The sequence below is a fragment of the Mesitornis unicolor genome, unplaced genomic scaffold (genome assembly GCF_000695765.1).
Source record: "Mesitornis unicolor isolate BGI_N332 unplaced genomic scaffold, ASM69576v1 scaffold37039, whole genome shotgun sequence".
NCBI classification, from domain to species: Eukaryota; Metazoa; Chordata; class Aves; order Mesitornithiformes; family Mesitornithidae; genus Mesitornis; species Mesitornis unicolor.
In genome coordinates, this window is record NW_010208555.1 from 1 (window position 1) to 11875 (window position 11875).

Below are 11875 nucleotides of genomic sequence, written 5' to 3' on the forward strand. Positions count from 1 at the left end.
CGCTCCTCGGCCCGAGATGAGGCTCCGCTGCCTCGCTCTGTGCTTGTAGAGGGCTGGTCTCGGTCCTTGTGGTGTGCGGGCTCCTCTGAGCATGGCCGGGCTCTGGCTTCTTGCAGCTCCGGCGGAGCGAACCGCGCTTTACCATACTGACCAGGGCGCTGCTGCTGTTTGGGGGCCCGCTCTCGGGCCCAGCCGTGAGATCGGTGTCGAGAGTGACACGTAGGCGCGGCTGTCCCGCTCAAAAAAACCCCACCCAACACCACTGGAGGTTGTGGCAAGGGGGTTGTCTTTTTTCTGTACTCCTGCTCTCAGGCGGTGCTGGTTTCTACAGGGAATCGCCAGCAGATGCGCTGGCTGCCCGCCTGCTTCCCGCCGCCTCTTCCTCCACCCCCCTAAGTGCCCTTCACTCGCACCGTGAACGCGAAAGCTCCGGTTGCACCGTAGCGTTATCGGATTCACGGTCTGAAAACTGCCTCTCTGCTGTAAAGCTTGAGAAGGCAGAAGGGCAGCCCTCTCGCCCGGCTCTACCAGCCGGCTGCAGCCACACACGGTGGGGCAGCTCCTTCCCGCAATGGGCAGCTCGCCTTTCCCGCTGCTGCCACATCATCAGCCCCCCTGACATCTATTGGAAGGACTCTAGAGTCGAAGAGAATGTGCTAGCACAGTGAAGGGTGCCTATAACTTACCTGTACCCTGTTCAGATACAAAGGTTTTAATTAAAAAAAAATCTTCATTTATAAGTTTAAAACTTCAGCAAATCGTGGGTTAAGTGTTGCATGCGGTTGAGCAAAACTGTTAAAGAGTTTACCTTCTAAAGGCAGTAGAGGGGTTGTATTTGTTATTTCTAGCTCTGACTGCCAGTCCTGAAGTCCTTGGATGTACTTGTCCTGTCCAGATTCTTATTCCCCATGGATGTTTTAAAATATTTATTCTAAATGGGTGCTCATGGCAATTAGATCTTTTTCAGGCTTGTGCAAATCAATTGTCAGTTCACTTTGACTCTTTCATGGAAAATGTTAGGTTTCTTAAAAGAAAAATCTGTTTTTTTGTGTATATGTTTTAAAAGTTCTCAACCTGCACGTGCTCTAAGCTGCAGACAGACAGAACTCTGGCCAATATTTGTATTAATCACGTCTGTCAGTATTTGAATCTATGAGGCTCTGCTCCATAAAAGCAAAAAGACAGTGATCTGTCTGACTGCACTCTTCTTGGAGTCTTGCTCTGCAGCCATGCTCTACATCAAGTTTCTTTTCTGATTAGAGTTGTGGTTCTGTTGAATATATGGGTATAGTACCATATGATATGGAGGATGTAATATTAAAAAATATTTTTTTAGGTTTAAAAACTTGAAGAAAATAAGTGCAAAAATAACTTTTTAACTACCTGTGAAAGTGTAGTGTTCTGATATAAGCAGATGAAAAGAACATGCAAATCATTTATTAAACTTACTAGTCTTAGAAGAAATGGTACTTACTAAATTAATCTCCTAGCAATAACAGTGTCTTGTCATTACAAACATGAAAATAAAAAAAAACAAAATTAAAATATTTTCATACATTGACATGTTTAAAAATTAACCAATAGTCTTTAAGGTAAGTTGGTTGCCTTCTGCAAATTTAAGCATTGCTGAATTTTTTGTCATCCAGCTGTAAGATTTTTGGTTTTGAACTTACTGGCACGTAAATGAGTAGTTCAGAAAGTTATCAGAGAAGGAGAAAGGCTGAGAGATCAACACAAGCGATCATTTGAATGTGGGGGTTTTGCCACTGAGGCTTCAAAACTATTTGACAGATACTTTTTTTAAAGAAATTCTTCCAACATTAGTTTGAAAATTGTACTGCAATGTCAGTTTTCTGTTAAGTGAACAGTTAAAAGGCTTTCTTATATTTGTCGTTTGTTTTGGTAGGCTCAGGTTTATTAGTTGCAGCTCAAGATGCTACAGAAGATGAGGAAGCTGTGGAAGATACCGTAGTTGAAGATGAAGATGATGAAGCTGAAGTTGAAGAAGACGAGCCAACAGACTTGGTAATTGTATATGAATGTTCTTTATAAGTATGTGTTAGACCCAAAGCGCTTGAAGCTAGATAATTTAGATATATTTAAATATGAGCTTAATAATGTTGCTGTTTCCAAATAGCTGTTTCAAAGTCTCCAATTAAACTTGTGTTCAATTTCAAGTTTCAGAAGAATTTATCTTTTCTTCCTGAATTACCAGCTGAAAAACCACAGCCTGATTTCTGACTACCAAAACTGCAGTTCACAAAAAACAAAACCAAACTGTGAAGTGAGAAAACCAGATTCTCACAGGAGCCCCCTGTAGTTCTTTTCTAGCTTAAGCTGCATCTCAGTCAACTGAGAAGGACATTGGGGTATAGGGCTACTTCATTCTGGCTTCTTTGCTATTGATTTTCAAGGGGCAACAAAATCTTAGTTAAGCCCAGTATTAATTTTGAGAACATTGTTTTGCACTTACTACATTCTTAGTCTCTGACACTTGTTGCAGGGTATGCCTGTTGTACCAGTGCCCATATTGCTGTTCAGAGTTACTTGCTTCAGCTTGACAAAATGAAATATTTTATGTATTTATGTGACCTGCTTGTAGCAGCACTGTACTTAAATTGGCACCAAAAAAATTCATATATCTGGTGTAAAATAAAGTTTGGGACATTATTAGGAGGAAAAGACTTGCGTAATAAAAATGGAGACCTGGTAAACTGTTCTTTAAGTCTATTAGATTTTTACTGATGTTGGTAAGTTTGTGAGCTTATGGTCATCCAGCTTTGCTAAGAGGTAGAAGTTATGCTAGGTATTCAGTGCTGACAGAATATTATTTAATAACCTTTTGGAAGTAATTTGCTTTTAATAAATAGTCTATGACTTGAGTACAACACATTACACCTATTAGGCAGTTTCTTTCATTTGTCACTAAAATAAATAGTTTTGCATGGCATCTTGAAATCAAGATGGTAGGTGCTCAGTTCTGATTCCTGACTTTCCTAGGTGGTGGTACATGTATGACTGATCCAGTTGGGTATCCACTGCTTCAAGGGGTTGTTAAAGCAGTGAAATCAAATTATCTAATTAACTTGTAAGCAGTTAGTTACGTTCAAAATGGGGTCAGCCTTGTTTTTATTTGGTGGTGGAGGTTGTGATCCCATGATCCCCATGTAGAAAATAATCCCTTAAAGCTTGTATTTTCCAAATTAAAAAGTGAATTGTCACAAAGTGATGATTGAACAGGCGAGTCCATTAACTTATTCAGTCTAACCATTTCCAGACATACATAACACTTAACTAATTAAGACTGAATAGAAAGCTTCTATAAATACTCTCTCAGTAGAGAAAGTAACTTTCATTTGCTTTATGGTTGTCTGTAGTTTTGGAAATGCTTGTTTTCTAAATAGTAATAGCTTAGGTGTGAACACATAACAATAAGATTCAGTTATTTTCCTTCCACTCCCAGAGACCTTCCTGTTGCTTTCTGATAAGAAGCCTTTCAATACAGCTAAATGCAGCTGAGATTAGTCACTCTGTCAAGTGTAACAAGTGCTGAAAATGATGCTAATCAAATCTAGAGGGAGCACAGACTGTGTGCTAATCCTGCAGCAGCAGGGACTGATACTACTGCTTGCCACTGTTGCACGTGGGATTCTCATGAAACAAGCATGGTCTTTGCTTCACTGTTAGTTATAGGATTTTTTTCAAAAAAGTCTTTTGTCTTAGACAGAAGAAAAAGAGGAAGAGGACTTGTCAGGAGAACCTAAAGCCTCACCTAGTGCTGATACAACCATCTTATTTGTGAAAGGTGAAGGTAAGAGTCCTGTGCTGATCTACCATCTTCTTTACTGTTGCTTAGACTATACCAATGTGTGCATAAAACAGTAAAGCTCTGAAAAACCAGAGTCTGTTCTGGACACTCCATTCAGAAATAGGCTGGGTGTGGTGTATGAAGTTTCTAATGGTTTAATTATTTTTGTGTTTTAGACTTTCCAGCGAACAATATTGTGAAATTCCTGGTGGGCTTCACCAATAAGGGTACAGAAGATTTCATTATCGAGTCTCTCGATGCTTCTTTCCGGTATCCTCAAGACTACCAGTTTTATATCCAGAACTTCACGGCTCTCCCTCTGAACACGGTAGTTCCACCACAGAGACAAGCCACGTTTGAGTACTCTTTCATCCCTGCTGAGCCTATGGGTGGTCGTCCTTTTGGGCTAGTAATCAATCTCAACTACAGAGATGCAAATGTAAGTCTGATGTTGTAATTTATTTCACTCTTTCTAGTTGATGTGGAAATGTCAGGAAGGAACTGCTTAGTCAAGTTACTGCCTCTTCAGTGAATGCCTTTGTGGTTTTTAAGCAAATCATAAGATACAGAAGCAGCATAGGCAACTGTCTACACGTTTCACAATAGCCCCCCATGCACACTCAGTTCTGTGTATGTTAAATCTGAAGTTATGTCAGCAGTGGAAGATAAAATGCCTTGAAACTGTGTAGTAGTGAGCTGTACTCATTTAAAGAAAAAAATGAAAACAAAAAAACCCTAAAACTTTCTTCAGGATAACTTAAATTTCACTGTGCTTTTCCGATTGGGCTTTGCTAACAAACTTAACTACCAGCCTTGAATCCCATCTGCAAGCTTGACTTTGAGCAAATAAGTGACCAGTAGTTGCAATCTGGGAGAAGACTATCCAAAAGCATAAATGGGTATTAAAACACAGATTCTTTTGTCTTGTAGCGCAGGTCAAAGTTTAGCGGGCTTATGTACCTTTGTGTTTAGATTGTTCTACTAAGAACCCTATATATGTCATGTTATACCGAATAACATCTTCAAGGCTAGATGTGACTTTGTTGCTAATACCAAGGCTGTACTTTGTACTTGCACCAAAAAGTTTGTGCTTTTATATGTTGAATCAAACTTGCACTCCTCAAGCTTAATCGAGTCTAGTGCAGAAGTTACTGCTTCTATGTGTAGAGCTTTTCCAAGAACATGGAAAAAGATAAACATTTGTGTATGTGCTCAAGAAGTGCCTTTTAAATGTTATGTGGAAACTTTGTTACAGGGCAATGTGTTTCAAGATGCTGTCTTCAATCAAACTGTTACGATTATTGAAAAAGAAGATGGGCTGGATGGAGAAACGTAAGGAAGCCGGAGAGTCAAGTTTAGTGGTATATTGGTAGAACAAGTTATTGGTGAGGCCAGTGAGAATAGTTCTTGTGTCCTCATTTCATCGAATGTTAGGTCTATTGTGTTCTGCTGATGGTGTAGCAGGCATTTGACTTGTACAACACTGATAGACTGAAAAGATAAACCTTTCCACCAAATTAAGAACTGTATTAATACTGAGGATCTTCAGGATTGGTACTATGGCAGTGAGCAGTTTACACTTCTGCTTTGGCTCAGGGCTTAAGCCTGGAATAGGACCTGATGTTATACAGCTATGCAGCAACTCAAAGCTGTCAAGCTTTTGATATGCTGCTGTGCTTTTTTTCAAGAATTAAAGATGCAGAGGGTCCTACTGTGAAGACTGGAATAACTTGCTTCTGGAGCATTCCAGTATAATCCCAGATTATATGAACTGAAAGATGGTTTTGGAGTATGTGATAGAGGGACCTGCACTCATTGTTGTGCTACCCCTATTTGGAGAAGATTTCTTTCAGGAGTGGAGGTTTTTTCCTGTCTTAAAGACTTAGTAAATGTGATACACTGTGTGTTGCAAGCATATATTGTGTTGATAAGCTTTTAAATACTCTAACACTGGAGTGGAATCTATGATTTAAAAAAAAGAATAATCTTCAAAAATAGTTGTAGACTATGCTGAATATTTGAATTCTCCTGCCACAGGTAGAAATTGCCTGCTGAGCAAGCTTCCTTTTAAAAAAGAAAATAGCTGTTGTATAAACGTATATTTCCAAAAGATAATAGCATCAAAGAACAGTTGGTCATGTAAAAATATGTGATACTCTGATAAAGGAGCTCTTGAAAGAATTCAAATTACTTGAACCAGTTTGAGTTCATGTCCTGTACACAGATAATTACCCTAAAACAGGGATGTTCAATTGTCACTTCTGTAGTTTAACTCCATAATTTCTTTTGTCATAACTCTTGAGTTAAGATGTTCCACTCGGAGTTGATTCTTTACCTGTAAACCCCTGCCAGTTCCCCAAATTAATTTTAGATGTAATTTACATTCACCTCTTACTAAGTATCAATAGGTCATTTCAGGTAGAATTATTCAAAACAAACTAAAATGCACAGATTTAAAAAATGGTTCTTGCATTGGTCGAATTCTTAATGTGAAACACAGAGCAAGATAGGCAAGGCCTTTCAATTTCAGTTGCCAGTAAATTAGTATCTTAGCAGTACTTGCTTTGCAGGAATGTATTAAAAGTATACAAGAGAGGTTTTTGAAGGGTTTTATAGGTTGTTAAAGCTGTCATAAACATAAATACCTGTGACCCAATGTCTTGAAACGTGATACTGCGAAAGAGTTCTTGCAGTTACTAAATTTCAGTTATTATTTATAACAGTTTCCCAGTTTATATGGCATCTTTCAAATGTTCTGTTGCTCAGAATTTAACATAGGATACAATTTCTGAAAGCAAAGTCAGAATAATTCCTTGATATTTGTTAGCGCTTTGGTTTCAGATTCATTGGTGGTGGTTGTGTTTTGGTTGGTGGTTTGGTTTGTTTTTTCTTCCCCCACTCACCCCACACAAAAGTTCTTGGGCAAGATGAAGTGGGAATGTGGCCAAAGCTAGGCTTAATATTTATGTCTCTTTGTAAAGTCTCTTAAACACTTAAGATTTGTAGTTAATTGTTTCTTAAACTGTTTTTTTAAAGGATCTTCATGTACATGTTCCTTGCTGGACTTGGTTTACTTGTCATTGTCGGCCTACATCAGTTACTAGAATCCAGGAAGGTGAGTAGTGTATTTTGTCTGTGCACTTGTTAATACAAGATCTTACTGTTGTGAAAAGAAAGCAATTCAGTAATGGCTTCTGGCATACAATGGTACAAGTAGAACTATCGAAGATTTACTTTTAGAATGAAGACTTTAATGGTTTTGAGGAAATCAAGAGGTTTTTTTAAAAATGCTTATAATTGGAGACATTTAGATTGCTTACCTCATTCTCTTTGGGTCTGCTCTTTGGCATTACACTGAAGAGGCTGAATTGGAAGCTTTGATACCTTCCAGTCACTGGATGTGTGCAGCTATTGATTCAAGGCTTACTGGGTAGACTTTCCCCATGCTCTCTGTTTCAATCTACTAGTTTAATTTAGGCCAAACTTTTTGGGAAAACCAGCTGTCTAGTCCTTGATTTAGTTCTTATCAATACTTTGCCATAATACTGATTAGGGCCTTCTGAATTCCATTTATAATGCTATAGCGGCTAAGGGTTTGTCTGTGTAAGTTGTCTGGCAAATAAAAGCTGTTGAAAGCTTGAGTCTCTGCATACAATGGATAGGTTGTGTCTTCATGCAGTCTGGCTTACGATACTTTTGAAGTAGCTTCCCTTGGGAAGAAGTATGGAATGATTGTTGTGCTTCAAAATCTATTTTGCAAGGTGACATATGAGGATGTTGTACTTATGTGAGAAGGTATGATGAAAGTGGTCATCACAAAGTTTGATTAATCACCAGCCATTTTTCGTAACAGGCTTAACGAACTTGCCCAGGCATGCATCAAATCTTGATATCTTTGCGTAGAATAAATACTGTGAGGCATTAGAAATGGTAGTGCCAAACTTAAATGAGTAAATTGCTAATGGTAAACATAGCTGAAGCTAAGCTACAAAGACAGCTTCATACATTGACTAGCCTTGAGTTTCTCTTTTAGTGAAATAATTGCAATTCATTAAATATAGCATTATTAGTTTTTCTAATACTTGTGCTATCAACATTTTGTGGAAAAATCGTTTTTCTTTCTTGAATTTTCAGAGGAAAAGACCAGTACAGAAAGTAGAGATGGGAACATCAAATCAGAATGATGTTGATATGAGCTGGATTCCCCAGGAAACTTTAAATCAAATAAGTAAGTAGTCTGCCTTCCACAAACTAGAGCATAACAAACTTACTTAATTAGTTGTAATTGAGTAAGAAGCTGATGGCAATTTCTCAGAACAGCATACATCTCTTCTAGGGAAAAAAAAATTGTCTAAAGCACTGTGCTTAATGATTAGACTGTTACATTAGCAGCCTGTTCTTGTATAGAGCAAACTTCACTGGTTGATACAATAATGACTATTGGTGACTTTTACAATTTGTTCTGTAGGCGCTTTTTCAACAGTATAAATCTCTACCCAAAACCTGGATCACAAGGGGGGTTTAAATGGAAGAAAATCTCTTTCACCTCAAAGTTTCTGCAAGTTGTTTGGAAGCTTGCCTCTAGACCAAAGTTTTAATAAGCATTAGATGTGTGTTTTAACTAAAGCCACTTAAGAGTTGGTATTAATGTCCTGCATGAGTCCAAAATGACTCTACATGATACCTGAAATGCCACCAATAAACCCAGTATCTAACTTCTTTAGACCATTTGTGTGTTTGTGGATATTTCTAACTTCTCTTGCTGTTTTTTCTGTTTTGCTTTCCCATGGCTTCAGTGCAGAGTAGAAGAGGTGAGGCAAACTTTGGTGATCTAAAGAGTGGAAGTGTTTAATGTGTTGTCCATGTCATAATTGGGCATGGACAGAAATACAGCTTCCTGCATGTAGTGATTGGTGATGTGGCATGAGCAGTAAAAGAATACAGAACAGATGCATGCAACCACACACACATTTTATATACTTACAAGTTTGTTTTCATGTATTATTATGTGTATATATATTGTTTGTGGTTATATTGTATCAACACAGTTTCAGTCGAACATTGCTGTGAAGTACTGTTGTCTCTTTTAAAAGTTCCCAGAACCCTCCATCTAAAATGCAGGTGTGTGTCTTGCCTTCCCCACTACTTTGGTGTAGTGTCAAGCTGATGTTACACAAGGGTGGTGAAGGAGTGATCATTACCAGTGGCTGAATGCGCCTTGTTTCAGTGAGAAAGAAACCTTAGCCTTGGGTATGATAGTTTAATAGTCAGTTTTGTCTTCCTGGATCTTTTTTATCCCAACTGAACTCCTACCACCAGTAGCATTAGCTGGTGTGAGGCGAGAGAGCCTCGCTTAAAGTCCACCTTAGACAAGAGAAGTCCTTTGAAAACCCTTTGCAGGAACTACCTGTACTTGAAAAATACTCCTGTTTTGATGAAATAGGGCCACTCTGAGTTTTATTTATTGTAGAAGGGCTAGAGGCCTTAGCTCTGATACGAAGTTGTGCCAGGAGTTGATGCCTTTTTTTTTTAATTCCTTCACTCTTTTCAGCTGTACTCACATTACATAGGTATAAGGACTGGTGTTTTACTTCTGAAAATGTAAGCTTTCTTCTACCCTGTCTTCTGTGAGACACAAGAATGATTGTATAAAGTCTAGACAGAGGAATTTGTAAAGCTTCAATCTAGCAAGGAAGACTGAAGCTCTAAAATGCCTTTTTTTTTTTTTTTTCCAAAAAGCAAGCTGTCTTTAAATAGGTTCCAATCCTGGCAATGTTTGGGTCCTATCCCCCATCCCTTCCATAAGCTAAATAGGTATTAATATCTTAATACCTGAAGTCTAGGGAAAATTGATGTTTGAAGTTGTTCTTGTGGTTTTTCTTTAGCTCCAGGTTAGTTTTAATTAAAACTCTACACTAGAATCCTTTAAAGTACATGGCCTTCTTGATCTTCAGAGGTTCTTGACTATTTTATTTTTGAAGGACACTTCATACCGTATTGATTTACTTGTAATGGCACGATGGCTGCTCCTTGTGTTTGCACGTATTCTAAACAGTGCAATTATTGGAGGAAGTTCTGTTTAAGAAAATGTGCACTTTTAAGTCAACAGATACACTCAGCAATTACTTTAGGACTTCATACAAAGTATTGTGACTTCTCTACAATATTACAAGGATTGAAATTCTACCTGTGTAAGGACCATCATTGTAAAGGACAACTGTAGGCCTGTCAAAGTCTTAAATGTGAAGTGATGCTTCTGGCATCCAGCGATCATACAGCAAAAGCTGTGTGGCTTTACTGCATGAGATCGCTCATGACAAAGGGACATCTTCATAGCCAAACATGGATGCTTCCTGGAAAAGTGGTTTTTCATAACCAAAACACTTATCTTCTGCTGGTAAATCTGTATGAATGTGGAAATATTTAATGCAAGACAAAACTGTCTAAAGAAGGGTCACTCACAGTCTTCAGGCAGGCAAACTCAAACCAGTAATGATCAAAATAATTTGTTAACTTTGCAGAAGTGTAGCTGTTGAGCATGAAACACTTCTAAACAGCAAAGCGTGCAGTTTCATCAGGAGAAGGTGTGGGGTTTGGGTATTTTTTTGTTTGGATTGGTGTTTTTTATCTTGAGGGTTTGGGTTTTTTTTGCATTTTAGTAACTAGCAAATTGAACAACCTACTCCCTAGAGCTGCATGTTACAGAATAGGAACATTCTTTGTTACCTTCTATTTAGGATGCTAACAGCTCAAAAGCCTTAAGTTGTTTGAACTGGCTTCTCTGTGGTGATGCATTGCGCTAGATGGGTGGTTTGGGTTGTGTTTGGGAGGGAGAAAAATACATGGTCATAGAACATCTAATCTGAAGTAGCTGTACTAATGATGCAAATTTTTTTTTAATCTAGATAAAGCTTCACCGAGGAGGTTGCCCTACAAGAGGGCACAGAAGAGATCAGCGGGCTCTGATGAGTAAATGTTAACTAGTGCAACAGTTGAACCTTTACTAATCCTGCCTGCGTGGGTTTTTTGGATTGGAGTAGTGCAGAAAATCCGTATCACTATAAGGAAAATACTGCTAAACATTTGGACTGAACAGATTAACTGAATGGTGTTAATATTACTGAAAATGCACTTCTCTTTTTTTTAATTGTTGGGGGGGTGGGGGGTGAGGTAGCCATTAAGATTTGTGCCTGCGTGTGTAAGCAGTTGGTCTTAACAGAACCATGTTACCTGAAATGTGCCTTTAGAGTTCTTCGTAATGCTGGCTTGTCATCTGTACACAGTCTTTCAAACATTTTTCTCCTTCCCCTAATCTGAATGTCTAGTGACTTAATCTGTCTTGATTGTATCATGTCTGTATCAGAATCTGTATGCATTTCTCTTTTTCAGTAAGTAACTATTTTCTACAGTGGGCACACAGTTCAGTTTGTGTGTGCGGTCCTATTTCGGTGGCAAAGCACTGATCTAGATTTCTGCATAGTTTGCATTCTAAAGGCACAATTGGGTATAGCTGCTTGTAGTGGTAGATATTTTGCTGCTGTTTTGATCTGGGCATGCAGTGACTCAAACCCCTGAACTTACCTGCACAGATGTGAGGAAGACTCTTAGGCAGCAGCAGAACTTGTGAAGCATGGAATTTGTGTGCTGAATTGGTAATACTACATAAATTTTTTTTTATATACCCAACTTGTTAAATGGTTAGTTATTGAATTGTGCCAGCAGCTTAGGTATTATGATTATAGTGGTAGCTCTGCAATGTTTACTCAAGAAACTATTGGATAAGCCAGAAAAAACTTCTCAGTAAGTTCTTGGTTCTCTCACAAAAACAAGAATGTCGTATGTATCAAAATGTGGACTTTTATTGAAGCTTTACATGGGGCAAAGACTTCTGGTTTACTGTACACACTTAAAACTGAACCTGAAAAACTCTTGGATTCAAATAATCTTTTTAAATGGCAAACTATTTAATTCACCCTTTGCAGGTTTTTAAATCTCAAACTTACTTCCTTTAGTCAGCATATTTGCGAGTTAATTTTTTTATCACCTTGTCTTCCCTACTAGTAACAT

At 38.3% G+C, this 11875-nt stretch overlaps 1 protein-coding gene across 1 annotated transcript; it reads left to right on the plus strand.

The window, feature by feature from the left end:
* Nucleotides 1–116: 116 nt before the first annotated feature.
* SSR1 (signal sequence receptor, alpha) lies at nt 117–11487 on the plus strand (the record flags this gene model as incomplete). The annotated part of the gene is made up of 10 exons (XM_010192556.1): nt 117–219; nt 313–482; nt 1876–2025; nt 3724–3811; nt 3985–4247; nt 5064–5140; nt 6845–6923; nt 7943–8036; nt 8605–8619; nt 10714–11487. Coding segments are annotated over 10 exons (1107 nt in total), but the record flags the coding sequence as incomplete, so codon positions are not given.
* Between the last annotated feature and the right edge of the window lie 388 nt (nt 11488–11875).